The 13878-nt window shown below is 40.9% G+C and overlaps 1 protein-coding gene across 2 annotated transcripts in view; it reads left to right on the forward strand.

The window, feature by feature from the left end:
- LOC311258878 (carboxyl-terminal PDZ ligand of neuronal nitric oxide synthase protein-like) overlaps positions 1 to 12545 on the forward strand; it is a 218275-nt gene extending 205730 nt beyond the window's left edge. For both annotated transcript variants that reach the window (XM_084355548.1, XM_084355549.1), the window contains exons 11-13: positions 4659 to 4855; positions 5301 to 5425; positions 7723 to 12545. In XM_084355548.1, coding sequence (XP_084211674.1) covers positions 4659 to 4855; positions 5301 to 5425; positions 7723 to 8374 — 974 coding nt within the window. In that variant the 3' untranslated portion in view covers positions 8375 to 12545. The remainder of the gene's footprint in view (positions 1 to 4658; positions 4856 to 5300; positions 5426 to 7722) is intronic.
- The last annotated feature ends 1333 nt before the right edge of the window (positions 12546 to 13878 follow it).

Consider the following 13878-nt stretch of genomic DNA (forward strand, 5'->3'; position numbering starts at 1 on the left):
AATCTGTGCAATCGCACTGACAAGCCAACCAACCAACCAACAGATGGACTAACAAACGACATGGACACGGTGAAAACATAACCTCCTTGGCAAAGGCGACAATCATTCAAAATGAGGCTGCAGCTGCTGCTTGTCATGTTACGGGTGAGGTAACAGTGATGGCTATGAGGGAGAACTGTTTTGTTCTGAAAATATCCCCACTAATCAGCTGTTATTATATTAATTTCTGATTTTGTCTCAGATCTTAAAGACAAAAAAACTTGAAGCACAAAAAAAGCTGCTCGTTTCACTGTTGCTGGAGTTTGGACTCTTGTGCTTTTGAGACAAGACGTGTTCAGACACAGGTTTGTAGACTTAACATAATTACACTGTAGGATTAAATGGAATCCTCCTTTTACGGTAGATTTTCCAGTGTTGCAGAAGGTTGCGTTATTATTTCAGATGATACAGCTTCACCTCCTGCTGCTGGTACATGAGTGGGAGTGAGAGCTCTGTGCTGAACTTTTGTTGACCATTTTGTTTTGTGCCAGGGAAATGTCTCGTTTCCAGTTCTCTGTTTCTCTTCTCACAGTCTTTCCTGCTTCTTCTGCAGGGAGCGGAAGAGACAGATTACATGTGATGAAATTTCTGAAATTTAACAACAAATCACCTGAGAGTGTGTCGGTACAGACTGAACAGACCCACAGTGTTTAATGTTTAGTGGGTTTAACAACCTCTTATCCAGTGTGTCATTTTATTCAGTGATTACGAAGTTTAAAACTGAATGTTAGAAAGTTCAGCTGAACCTTACATCACACTGTTTGATTTCAAACAGTCAGCATTGAAATATTTGTTGAAGTCACAGTGTGGGGTGATTTAACAATTACTTCTCTATTTTTAATGCTTCAGTAAGCAGACTTGTAGAAAAAAAGCACCTGTTTCATCAACCTAAATCTCATTGGAGCTGAGGCACAGAGGACTGTCCCGTCTCCACTATAAATTAACTGTTTGCCCAGATGTAATTCTCAGATGTGAGGTTCAGACTCTGCAGGGAAATCTCAGCACAGGAAGTGACAAATTGAAGACAGTGTCTGTTAAACAGCAGCGAATGAGCGTCCTGTCAAGAGGAAACAGGACTCAATAACATCGGATCTTTCAATCTGTGGGTATTGAAATAACATTATCTCCAGAGAGAAGTGGCAGTGCCTTTTGATCAACCCACTGAGAGAGAGAGAAAGAAGGCTGCTCGCTGTAATAGTCAAAGGAGCTTAGGTGTCACATGGTGTTTCCTGTCTAACAATTCCCTGAGTGCTGCCTGGTGGTCAATTTAAATTCAAAAGTTAGAGAGAGAGAAGTGGAGGGGAAAGAAATTAATTTAAAAAGAGCACAAAGGAGTAAAGCTGACGGTACGAATAAAATTTACAACTTCTCTGAAGCAATTTGGCTTGATTGTGACCGAAGAAAAGTGCCTGGTCACTGGCCCGATGTCAATCAGGCCAAAACCCACTAAACATTAAACACTGTGGGTCTGTTCAATCCCTACACACTCTCAGGTGATGTGTTGTTAAATTTCAGAACTTCTCTCACTCTCTTTCTCTCTCTCTCTCTCTCTCTCTCTCCCTGCCATTTCATGCAAAATGCCAAAAAACTGGTGGCACAGCGATATCTTAAAAAAATGATTTTCCTCTTGTATAATCAGCTATAACTTCAATATCTCTTGAGTTGTCTTTGGCTTTAAATTTCACCATCATTTCCAACTTCATCTCCTTCACTGTTACTCTTTTTTTGTGGAGACAATCTGACCTCTAGTCACTGCGGGCACACTGGCATTTGTAGGCAGCACTTTATTTGACAGCCTTTGAGAAATCGCCAAATTTGCATTCGTTTAGAGTATACAGGAGCCGGAAGAGCAAAGAGTTTTGAAAGCTGCTGGCTCAGGGACAGTCCAGCAGAGCAATGGTCATAAATAGTGATGATAAATCACATCTGTGTGTAAATGAGCCAGACTGAGACACCTGGGCTCACTTCCAAACAGCAGGTTTCACCTTTTCAGCGGTGTGAGTTTCTAGAAGACAAGTCATCACAACATCAGATGCTTTGAATTATACATACATTTTGCGGAGCACATTGTTCTGCATGTTGAACAAATGTCGTCCCTTACTGGTGTCCTTCATGAAGTCCTCCAAGGGACACACTACATTACAAAGTCCATCCATTACCTCTCCATTAGGAGTTAAAGAGGGAGGAATATGTGACCTTGTTGCCTGGTGGGATCAATGAGGATGGTTTATAGCCTGTGCAGTGTGTCGCTATTGATCCTCAGATCACTTGATGACCTTGATGTACAGTCAGCACAGCCTGAATGACCTTAGCAGATCACTGAACAAAGAATAAAGCATGTAAATTAAGTGCCTTTTGTATCACAGTTTCAATGGGCAGAGAGTATTTATATAGAATTTATATCGTCCTCTCAGTGGGTTCTGTAGCTGCACCGTCAGCTCCATCCTCCAATAAAAACAAGGCACGGCTATTGAATATTTTATTGTCACTTCTGTAAAATTGCAATAAAAGTGCTCAGATGAGTCAAACCAATGCTGATAACAGTGGCGCATGTAAGATGCTAACTTTTACTGATGCATCATGTGGCAAGCAATGCTAATAACTAGCTAAAAGCTAGCTAGCTCACAAGCAGGAAAATTCATTCAGAGCATGATAAAAATTTCCTGTAACAACTTGTTTTTTGTTTTGTTTTCTTTTTTTTGTTAAATTACATAATTTCAGACCAATAATTTCTGCGGCAAAATTAAAGGACAGCACATCACAAAAGAGAAGCAGTTAGCTAGGCTAGGCTACTGTTTTCTCTGTTAAGCCTCATTAAAACCAAGCTAACATGCTCGCCAGCTCGAACAAGCCAGCAATAGTCAGTCACAAAAGCTCTTCAAGGTCCTTCCATTTTTCTCTGTAATTGGTTTTTATAACCTTAATATCAATATCTCATTCAGTGAGGGGTTTTAAAACTCTCCAAGCTAACGAAGTTGCTAACTTGCTAACTGACAGTTAGCTGCCCAATTGTATTTTAAACAATAGTGTATGTTATCCACCAATGCACTCCTTTGTCTTTTTAGTAGCCTAAAAGCAGTAAGACCATGTTCCTCAGCATCAGTAGCCAAGCAAAACAGTCAATGTTAGCTGCTAATTCCAGTATGTTAAATGTGAGGATTGCTGCTTTTCTCTGTCATTATGACAGTAAGTGAAGAGTTTTTGGGTTTTGGACAGAAGAAGAAATTGAAGACATCACTTTGGGCTCTGGGAAATCGTGATGAGCATATTTCACACTTTTTGGGGACATTAATTGTGAATATAATCTGCAGATTAATTGATAATGAAAATAATTGTCTGTTGCAGCCCTGAGTCAGCTGCAAACACTGTCCTATTATAAAACACCATCTTAAATACACTCACAATACACAAACAGATAACAGAACAGGTCTGAATGTGGCCAGCTATGACCTACACACAGATACACTATCTACTATAATTACATTGACTGTAATATCCTCAGGTTTCACTTTGCACTTCTCTGCTGTAGTAAATTGATTTACGATAATATGTCTCCTATGAATAAGCGCCTGCATGCTGTAAAGTAAATGTATATGTCTCTCTTCTCTCTCCGTCTGCTTTAAGTTACTGTCAGTGCCCTCTGTATCCTGTAGATTCATAACATTGGATCACATTTCCTCTGGCCTCTGCCTAATGTGCTCTTGTAGATCTCTCGATTGGTCGAGTAAGTGAAATGCTTTTGTGTGCAAAGGGAAGTCAAGGTTACAGATTTTGATGCTTCGTCTGATTCTGATTCCAAATGGGGATATTTCCTCTCCATTTATCTGGCCGGTACCTCTGAGATATGTGTATGCGGCTCCTCCAGACTGCACTCTTACCCATTACCTCTTCTGACTTTTCCTCTTGTCGTTTTTGTGTCTAAGCAGATAATCTGCATCTATTAGAGGTAAAATGATCTGAAATACGATGCTTTTATGTCTCATTAAATGCCTTCCGAGAAACATTTCTCTCCAAGAGGTAAGATCTTCTCTCCTAAGTGGACTGAAAACCACCTGAGCTCCTCTTTTATGTGTCGCTGTGTCTGATCCTGCATTTTGGTTCATTTCTGCTTCATCTTTCTTTGGTGTGTTTGATATTTATGTGCATGTGTTCAGTTTTGTTTTATGTATTATTCTGTGATCAATACACACAGTGCTACTGCACCACCATCTGTCCCTCATATGTTGTATGCATTCCCATGAAATGCCTTTGAGTCTGTGATGATGATCAGTAACATGACAATGGTAGCTTAAAGGAATACTCCACCAAAATCCTGCCTTTTGAGTGTCACATACTCACTCGAGAGGGGAAAAGTTTGTAGATTTCTTGTGGCTGCATCAACTTGTATTAGCAGCAGTTAAATTGGATTCCACTTCGGACCTAAAGTGACAAATATATGTGAACCAATCAACAGCATTCCTGCTTTTTCAGTGGAGTATTCCTTTAATTTCCCTTCAAAAACATCAAGAACATCCCATTTATATTTTCTAATTCTTGAAGGGTCTGCAGCTTTGCAACATGTGCTAAATCCTGCTTTGTATTCACCTGTCGTTCTTTCCCCTGTCTCCTCTCCTCCCCAGTCGATCAAAGTATGTTTGAGAACTCCATTGCCCAGCAGCAGAGCCCTCAGACCTCCAGGCCAGGGCAGACCTCGGCCCGACGCTCCCCAGCATCAGCTAATCCTAACCTGGGCTCCGGCTCCGTCGACTCTCCATCCTCCGGAGGCCAGCAGAGGCTTAAGAATGCAATTAATCTGGGCAAAGCTGTCGGCGCAAAGGTTAGTGCAGAGCGAGTATTAAGTTCTGCAGGTCGGCACGCCATCCATTCCTTTAACTCTGAATATCTGAGTCATAGAGTCAATTTCATTGCTTTGTTGTTGCTCAAGTGGAGCTCATTTCTATATTTACTCAAAAAGTACCGTTCATTCTTTCCTCTTTCTGTCCATCTTTCTTTCTCTTTCCTCTTTTTCTGCCTTTCTTTCCTGTCTTTTTGTCTGTTTTTACTGTCTATCTTTCTTTTTCTTTCTTCCCTCCTTTGCTCTAACTGCTTCCTTCCTTTCTCCCCATCTATCTTTCTTTATTTCGTTCTTTCTACCGTCCTTTATTTCTTTCGTACTTTTCTTCCTCCATTTCATCCTTCCCTCCTTTTTTATCATTCATTCCTTTCTGATGTTTTTCTGCCTTCCTTCCTTCCTTGCTTGCTTCTTTCCCTCCTTCTTTCAGGTCAATGACTTGTTGAGAAGAAAGGAGTCCAGCCACCTCGGGGACATCGGGGTCACTGAGGTCAACAAGAACGTTGGTGCCGTATGGAGCTGTATGGACCAACTCAACCTGACCACTGCAAACAGGTACACACACACACACACACACACACACACACACACACAGAAACTTTTATTTAATACATGTGTTGTGAGGAAAGAACTTAATTATAATCAACATTTTCACCCTGAACCCAAAATCAGCATAATTTAACATTCACTCTCCTAAATTAATTTTCCGAATCGTATTTCAAAGGTTGCTGGTTTAATCCCTCACTCTGACTCAGACAGGCCGCATACTTAATTAAATGATAAAACTACTGAAAGACATTATCTAACAGGCGAATATATTCAATTACCCGCCCTGAGTGAAGTGTCTGTCAGTGTAAATTAGGCACTGGATCCAAAAAAAGGTGAATGATTTAAGATTTTTCCTGTGAAATGTGGTTTTAAATGAATAATGACACATCAAAGGCACCTGTGAGACGCCTGAAATTGACTCAGACTGAACTTTTCAGCCACTTGTGTATTCATTACCTGCTTACATACACACTCATACATCCCAGGTTGTCTGTATTTGGGGATTTGTTCCAGAAGCATTCATTGATCTGTTGTCTCTTCAACTCAAGATCAGTTGAGCAGAATTCATTTTTCAGCAGCTCTGCTCTCATGTGTCTGCGTTTACTGAACTGTGAATAGATTTAGTTTAATTCACAAGCGATGTTCATGGAAAGATTTTGCCGGACCACTGACTGATCTGGACGGGTGGAGCTGAGAGATCATAAAAGCAGACAGCCTCAACATTGTTGAAACCAGGACGCAAGAGGTGAAATATGCAGCTCAGAACATTCAGGGGCGTCTTCATAGTAATTGCTTCAACTCATTCATGAGGATTTGGAGTTAAGTCACAAGAGGAACAGTGAACGCAACTGTCACTGAACCCTTCTGCTGGGTTGTTGCTTTAAGAATATAAGCCAATACAGCGTTATTTAGTGTGCCATTGCCCACGTTGCTACTGTTAAATGAAAGAATACTTCATTTCTGGGGAATTTGAAGTGAAAACTGAGGAAATAATTGATTTATTTTCATAAAACTTGTATTTTTTAATTAAAATTTTCACAGAGTAGAACTTTTGCACACCAGTGGACAGGTGCATGAGAGAAGACCAAGGGCAGACACAATCAGGACATTTTAATAACAACGTTTCAGTACAAGGACATTCATAGCCCGATGAAGGTCCTGTTACTGAAACGTTGTTATTAAAATTCATTCTTGCAGTGAAGTGAACAGTGTGCCCGAGTTTTTGTCCTGATTAAGTAAAAATACAAAATCAAAACAAGGTTGAACCAAAACAGCGGGGTGACAGCGGGTGCAGTTGAAGAGTTGCTTCCTGTGTCTTTTTTTTCCCTGACCTTGATGGAAAACGTCATGAGTTTATGTCAAAGATGCAAAGGAGAATCATAAGGACTTAAGGACGAAAAAGACAGCTTCTGTGCCGACAGAGTCCGACTGTACTTACGCGAGGCAACTTAATTATGCAACAGCTGATGTGACTGACGCCGGTCTGCCATGGTGAAACTACAGTGTTATGAAGACAGGCTTCTAAAAACACTTCTGAGTTACTTCGCCTCGTACGTTCTTACCATGTTGTTTCATGCAGGTTTGATAAACATGGACAACCAGGGGAAAAACAAAAAACTCCACTAAAACCAGGCGTTATTAAGATCGTCAATTGATAAAAAAAAAAAAAAAAAAAAGAAGTGATAAAGACGGCAGCAGAGCCGGAGAGATGTGGAGAAATATCGTCCAGGCGTTTTCTCTCGCTCTTCATCTTCTGCATTTTTCATGCATCAGTTCTGGATTAATGACTTGTTTTGCAGTTTTGATGTTAGCTGCAGTGTAAAACTTCTTCAAATTACAGTAGTATGATTAGATGGTTTCAACTATTTTTCATTAAAAACATGCAGATAAAAACGTGTCATGTTGCTTCACAGTGAAGAATTTGAACAGCTCTTATCATGGCTGCGTCTTAACCGAGGCCTCTCTACCAAAGCTCTGAAACAGATTCTCTAGAATCTTGAGCATAATTCAGCAGGTTATAAGTATTTGTATATCAGTGGCACCGAACACGATGACGGTCATGTTTACTGGAAGAGTCCAGTTGAAAAAGCTGCTGTTTTATTCATGACTCTGTGAGTGGATAGTCTCTGAAAGCTCTCGGTTCACGAGTGTGCGACTTTGCTGATATCTTATTAAAAATTGAAGGAATTTGTTTCTCATACGACCCTAAAATGTAGAAAACAAATCATTCATTTTTAAAAACATAACAAGGAAACAGTTTTTGAAAGACTTGTCTAATTGCTTCTATATCTCTCACTCTCCAGTCACATCTCCTCCTTCGACGCCTTCCCCCGGCTCGACCCACCGCCTCCATCGGGGAAGAAGCGCCTCCCTCGGGCCCTGAAGACCACCCAGGACATGATGATCTCGTCAGACCCCGTGGTCTCCTCTCCGGACGCGGCTGACTCTTCCTCCTTCCTCGCCTCTCCTGAAAAGACGCCCCTCATCGCCAAGGAGGAGCTGAAGAACAGCGAGGAGCAGCAGCAGCAAGAGAAGGAGGAAGAAGAGACCACGTCGCCACTGGAGCCAGCGGAGGAGAAAGTGGTTTCTGATTGGGAGACGGCAGGAAGCAACGGCAAAGTCGATGGAGTGATAGATGGCGAGGAAGATGGTGTGGAAAACGGGAGCAGTGAAGGAGGCGAGGAGGAGCATCAGCATCAGCTCCAGCTCTCTGTACCAGACCTCATCAACAAGGATCCACCACAGCTGGAGCCCAGAGCGAAGCCCTGCGACGTCTGGCAGAAGGTGTCAGGGCCGGACTCCCGGCTCGCCTCCACCCCACGCTCGGGGAAAACTCCCTGCCGCATCAGCCTGGGCGAGGAGGTGCTGCTGGGGAACGGTGCCCCCTGCAGTAAAGGCACCGCAGTGAGTCCTGAAGACTCTGAACCGCATCCGGACCTTCTGTCGTTTGAGTAATGAGCAGAGCCTGAGTCAGATGTCGGTATGTCTCAAAAGTTTGGAATCCTTTCTGTTCATGATTTTGACTTGAGAGGTAATTGAAACAGACTGCGGATCAAATATTCACTGCCACTTTGAATTATAGAACTGGCCCTGCTGCAGGGTTTGCTTGAGGAAAAGGGAACAAGTGCCTCCAGGAAACACAGCAGGTGCCAGATCTTATGCTTTTTAACTTTTTATCAACTTTTCAAGATGAGTGTGAAGGTCCTGGTGATACAATCTGGCCCTCCAACACAGTTCATCTAATGTCTTCCTGATGGTATGAACACTAAGCTGACCAGCATTACATAATGGACTAGCAGCATGAGTTGGAGGTGAGGGTTCATAATGGTGCAGAGAGAATTAAGATTTTATCATTTCATCTATTAATGATTATAATGTTGTCGTGTTTTAGCCCACACAACATGTCACGTCTGCTTTAGGAATGCAATAGTATCAGATCATGTAATAATGAATGTAATTAATGTGATGAAATGTCCCTTTAATTGGGCTGAAAATGTAAAATCGTGTTAATGAAATACTTGCAAGTGTAAAAACAACTAAATAGTGATATTTTTTTTCCTGGAAAAGAAAAACATGATTCTTTGACATCTGGGTTGTTCTGTTGATGGTCAGTGTTATTATATTATCAGCAGCCCTGAAGTCTAAAGGGACATTTGTGTCATGATGGTCACACTGTTAAGTTCATGTTATACAAACGCTGCTATTACAAACTCTAAGTAAGTTTTAGCAGATGTGTCATCAGTGTATTCATGTTTCCAGTGTTGAGCTGGATGCAGACTAAACAGGCGATGAAGGCAGAGAGAGAACGTGGCTGAACGGATGTGGACGTGTTACAGATGGAAAGGTTTTGGGGGAGAGTTTACTTTCAGTTCAGTCGGTACAAAATGTCACACAGTGGTTTCTGTCAGAGGTTTAGCAGGACTGGAAGCCTTTAAACCTCAGCTTCAGCCAGATTGAATCATTTCTGACCCTTTTTTGGTCCAGCAGGAGGTTTAGAGGTTGCCCCCCCATTTGGCACAGAAAGTGACCTTTTAAAGCTCCCAGTGAGTAAGAAGGTAGTTTTTTTCTTTTGATTTAGATTTGGAAAAAAAAAAAGCCAGACAGACAGATAAAAAAAGAACTGGATGGAAAAAATGTGTAAATAAAACAAGGTGTTCCAGGTGTAAACCAGAATACAAAGATTTATTTTGTACTTTTTGAGACTCCAGTAAAAAAAGCAGCTGTTCTACTTTTCCAGCCCATTTTTCTCTTCACGTTTTGTTGTTGGAAGCATCTTCTGAACTGTCTCCAGCAGAAGACCTGGGTCAGAGTGAAACAGTGCCCTCTGGCAGCAGGAAACAGAGCGCTACAGCAGGACAATAAACATGACAACAATTCTAGTATTATTTGGTAATCACATACCCTACACAGACATGATGAAGCTGGACCTGTCACCCCCAGATGTTCTGATTTTGTTTTACTAACCCTGTGCACCACTATCAATGTATGGGGCTGGATTCAGGTAATTTCCCTGAGTCCGTCTCTGGTCTGGCTTCCTGGATGCTTACATAAATGTCTGTGAACAGGCTGAACTGAAAATGAATTCTTATCACCCCCCGAACCCTGACATAGAGTCAAGACGGGTGGAAGGATGGGTGGGTGGACGGGAGAGCTGCTGAAAAGTTGTTTTTGAGCAAAAGAGATGTGAGATAATGAGCTGTCAACAGAAAGAGATGAAAGAGGTGTATTTTATTCAAGCACATCATTAAGTGACAGACCAAAGATGCAAATTAGCAGCTCAGTCAGACAGGTTGTTACTGTCGCTCTGAAAGTTCGTCTTCACTGAGTTTTATATTTTAGCGAGCCGTCTGAGTTGAAGAGAAGCAATAAGAAGATATTTTCCTCCTTTATTTTCATCTGCTAATGGAAAAGTGAGAACCAAAGTCAAAGTTGTTAAAACACTTAAGAGCAACGTACATCCTTGTTTTAACTCTTCTGACTGAGATGGAGGCTGAGTCAGGTGTGTTCAGCTGGTTAAAGGTGAGATAGCAGAAAATAACCTGTTGGTGGGTTAAAGTCGGTGCTTCATGTGTGTCGTTGTTGGAGGAGAAAGATCAAGCTGCAATAGTTGTTTAAACAAAGTGGAATCTTTATTTCTAACACTATTTTCTTAGCTGCTGTTCTGTAAATCTGAAGCAACAGTTCACCCAGAATAGAAGATTATCTCATCATTATCTTCTCACAAACATGCGCAGAAAACATTCTTTGGGAGCTTCAGATCTCGGGGCTTCCAGAGACTTGGATTCACCCGATCCATTTTATATTTTCTTAGGTTGTTTTTTTACATTTTAAAACAAGTCTCCAGCTACTTGAGTTGTTTAGCAGAACGCTGCAACACTGTTTTGTTGTTGTGAAGCTCCAAAAATGTTTGTGGACTACAAATCTTCACCTGCCTTACCCTTTAATTTTTGAAATTATGGAAAATACAAAAATAATTTGAAACCAGCTTTTCAGGGGCTTTAATATACTCTCGTCCAATTAGTAATAACATAAAAACACAACTGAAGCATCAAAATGGCAAAAGTTTTTGTGTCAAAAAGTCTCTTTTTGATATATGTGATGTTGTATGCAAAGTTTTGGTCATATTTTCATAGTTGGATCTGTGTTGGAGACATCTGCCGCACCATTACAGTGGAGATGAAAACATTGTTTTGACATTTGACAAACTCCACAGCATCTCGTCTTTCCACAAACATGTCTAAGGTGCTCTTTAATCCACAGACCTTTTAGTTGAAGATAAAAAACAGTAAAAACTGTCCTCACAAAGCTCAGTGGATCGCTGTATAAAACTAATTGTGAAGATTATTTTTTGTAATTTGGTTTCACTCATGTGGAACATCAGCTGTTTTATTAGAGCTTTAGAATAGATGGGGATGGTTCAGGACACTCATTAAAAGTAAGACAACGTCAGAGACAAAGCTTCCTTTCTCCGACAGTCCAGCTCCACATTCCTTTCATTCTGCCGGGCACGACCTGACCGCAACTACAGCTGTGGCTCTGTGTTCGTTTCAGTGTCTTCTGGGAATTCTGTGCTCTTTTTTGAGGTTCAGGAAGTCCAACAAGAACACACTGGTCACTTAGAGAGGCCACTTCAGGGCCTCACAAAAAATGGTCATTTTTTGGGTCAGGACTTCTGTGTGGAAAGGATAAGTTCAGCCAAAAAGGGAAATTTAGTCATTAGTTGGGGAAGTTTTGTAGTCCACAAAATCTGTTTTCATGATGTTAAAGCTAAAAAAACCTGTTGCGTCTTGTCATCTGTCTGGCTTCTCAGCGACACTGAGGTTTGTCTGCAGGATTGATGTGAAATAAACCAGGAGTTTTGACTGAACTGAACAAAACCAAACACACATGATCAGACTGACAAAAGCTGCTTTTATCCAATCAGAAGGTAAAAGCAACAAGTCTGAAATGTCTCGTTTCTTTTCTGTGAGCACATCCTGACTGTTAAGAAAAGAGGCTGAATGCATTTCTGATCGATCCAGTTATTGTTCACCCTTTAAAACCTCTACAGCAGATTTCCATTGTATTTTCTGATGAAGGAACGCTGGTGTACATTTTATGGAAATATTCTTTGCTTTAACAAATGTCTGTGAATATGCAAATTGATTCTTGCTCTAACAAATGAAGGAATGTGATTTATTTTGATATTCAGTGATAGAATCTAGTTGCGGCAATCTGTGTCATGTAGCTGCCTCAGAATCTGATAAAAGAAGAAATGATCCTGCTTTCTGTTTTTTCTTTATGTTGTTGAATCTCATTTTGTTTTGTTTTTGTAAAGCCAGTCAACATTATTTCAGTTATTATGATGAATGAAGGAAGCTGAACGCTGCTCGTTTTTTAAATGGACTGCTGACGCAGACGTGGGACTTGCTCTTTTTATTGATTATATCTGAAAGCTTTTGCAAATTGAATGAGGTCTTTAATTTTTTATGTATGAAAATATGCTACAAAAATCAAAATGAATGATTAGACTTTTATTTTTTGTTTTTTGCTAATGTATCTTTTTATAAGTGGGGATGTTATAACTCCTGTAATGATTGTAATCTTTTTAAAAACTCTGGAAATAGACCTAATCATGACCATCTTGTTTTGTGTGACTGTGTGTGTTTTTAAAGAGAACCGTGACGTGATGGTTTATTCTGGGCATATCCTGTCTTTTATGTCTCGTTCCTGCGTTCCATGGCAGCCAGCCTCCCACTCATCCCTGCCAGCAAACTTCCTGTTTTGACGGAGCTGATGTCCTTGTTAGAGAACTGCTAAAGTTTGTTCCTTCTGAATCTGTGTCAGTCCTAAGTATAGACGGGACGTCTATACAGTGTGTGTGTCCTCCCTCCGTTTGTTGATAGTCTGTTTTCAGAGATGGCGGTGGCAGGAATTCGGGAATCGAAGCTGCTCTGATGTTTAATTAATCGTTGTTTGTCCTATTTCATGGAAATCCTGCTCTTCTTCTTGGCGTCTCAGCGTGTCGCGGGCCTCGTGTTTGCCGCTGTGTCGAGACGAGTTAAAACCCCATCAGGGATACGATGGAGGACGAGTCCAAGAATGGAGATGAGGCGGTTTATTTATCTAACTTCCACATGAGTGGTGTAAACAGCCAATCAGCTAAGACAAACAGGTCCTGTCACTGTTTAATAATTCAAACATGATGCATGTATTCATCCTCTACAAAGGAATCTAGGCCTCCATGCATAATGAATCATCAAGTGTTTGGGACAGTTAGCAGACTGGATGAAGTCTAAACAGCCAAACATCGTTTGAACAAGTTTCTTTATTGACTGTGCCAATATGAGTTTATGACTACTTTGTGGAAAGATTCCCCAGAAACATCAACATCTTACTGAAGAGATGGAAAAAGAAAATTTAAGGAATTTACAAAGACTTAAACACTTTCCACCAATTCTCAAGTCATAAACACAGGAAAGTATGATAGGTTGAAATCAGTCTTGTGATGTTTGATGGGAAGCAACTATAAGTTTTGTTGGATCATCTCCCAAAACTTGTGCACCGCAGCACTTTGTCACATCACAGCAGGTTGTAGTCCTGACTACAACCAGCTGTAATCAGAGGTCCAACAGACCTGAAACTTTTTACCCACAGACGTGAGTGCAGCAACATTTTTCCTCCTAACAAGATCCAGTGCGAGATCTAAGTCCCAAAACACTCGGCCCTGTATGGTTCTTTGTGAGGCACGAGTACATTCTTATCTACGCTCCACAATATGCTGTTATGTCAGTGTTATTTGTGCCAAGCAGAGAGAGACCTAAAGGAAAATTAGCACTGCAATCAGAGTGAACGAAGACACTGTAAATTATCTCTGTGATGAGCCTCTTTTAGAGAGGCATGAAAATGAATAATTAGATGTTCTTTGTGATTGAAAAAAAAAAAAAGGCCCTATAGGGCCCCGAGCGTGAGGTTTCTGA

This window comes from Pagrus pagrus (genome assembly GCF_965226575.1).
Source record: "Pagrus pagrus genome assembly, chromosome: 6".
Taxonomy (NCBI): Eukaryota; Metazoa; Chordata; class Actinopteri; order Spariformes; family Sparidae; genus Pagrus; species Pagrus pagrus.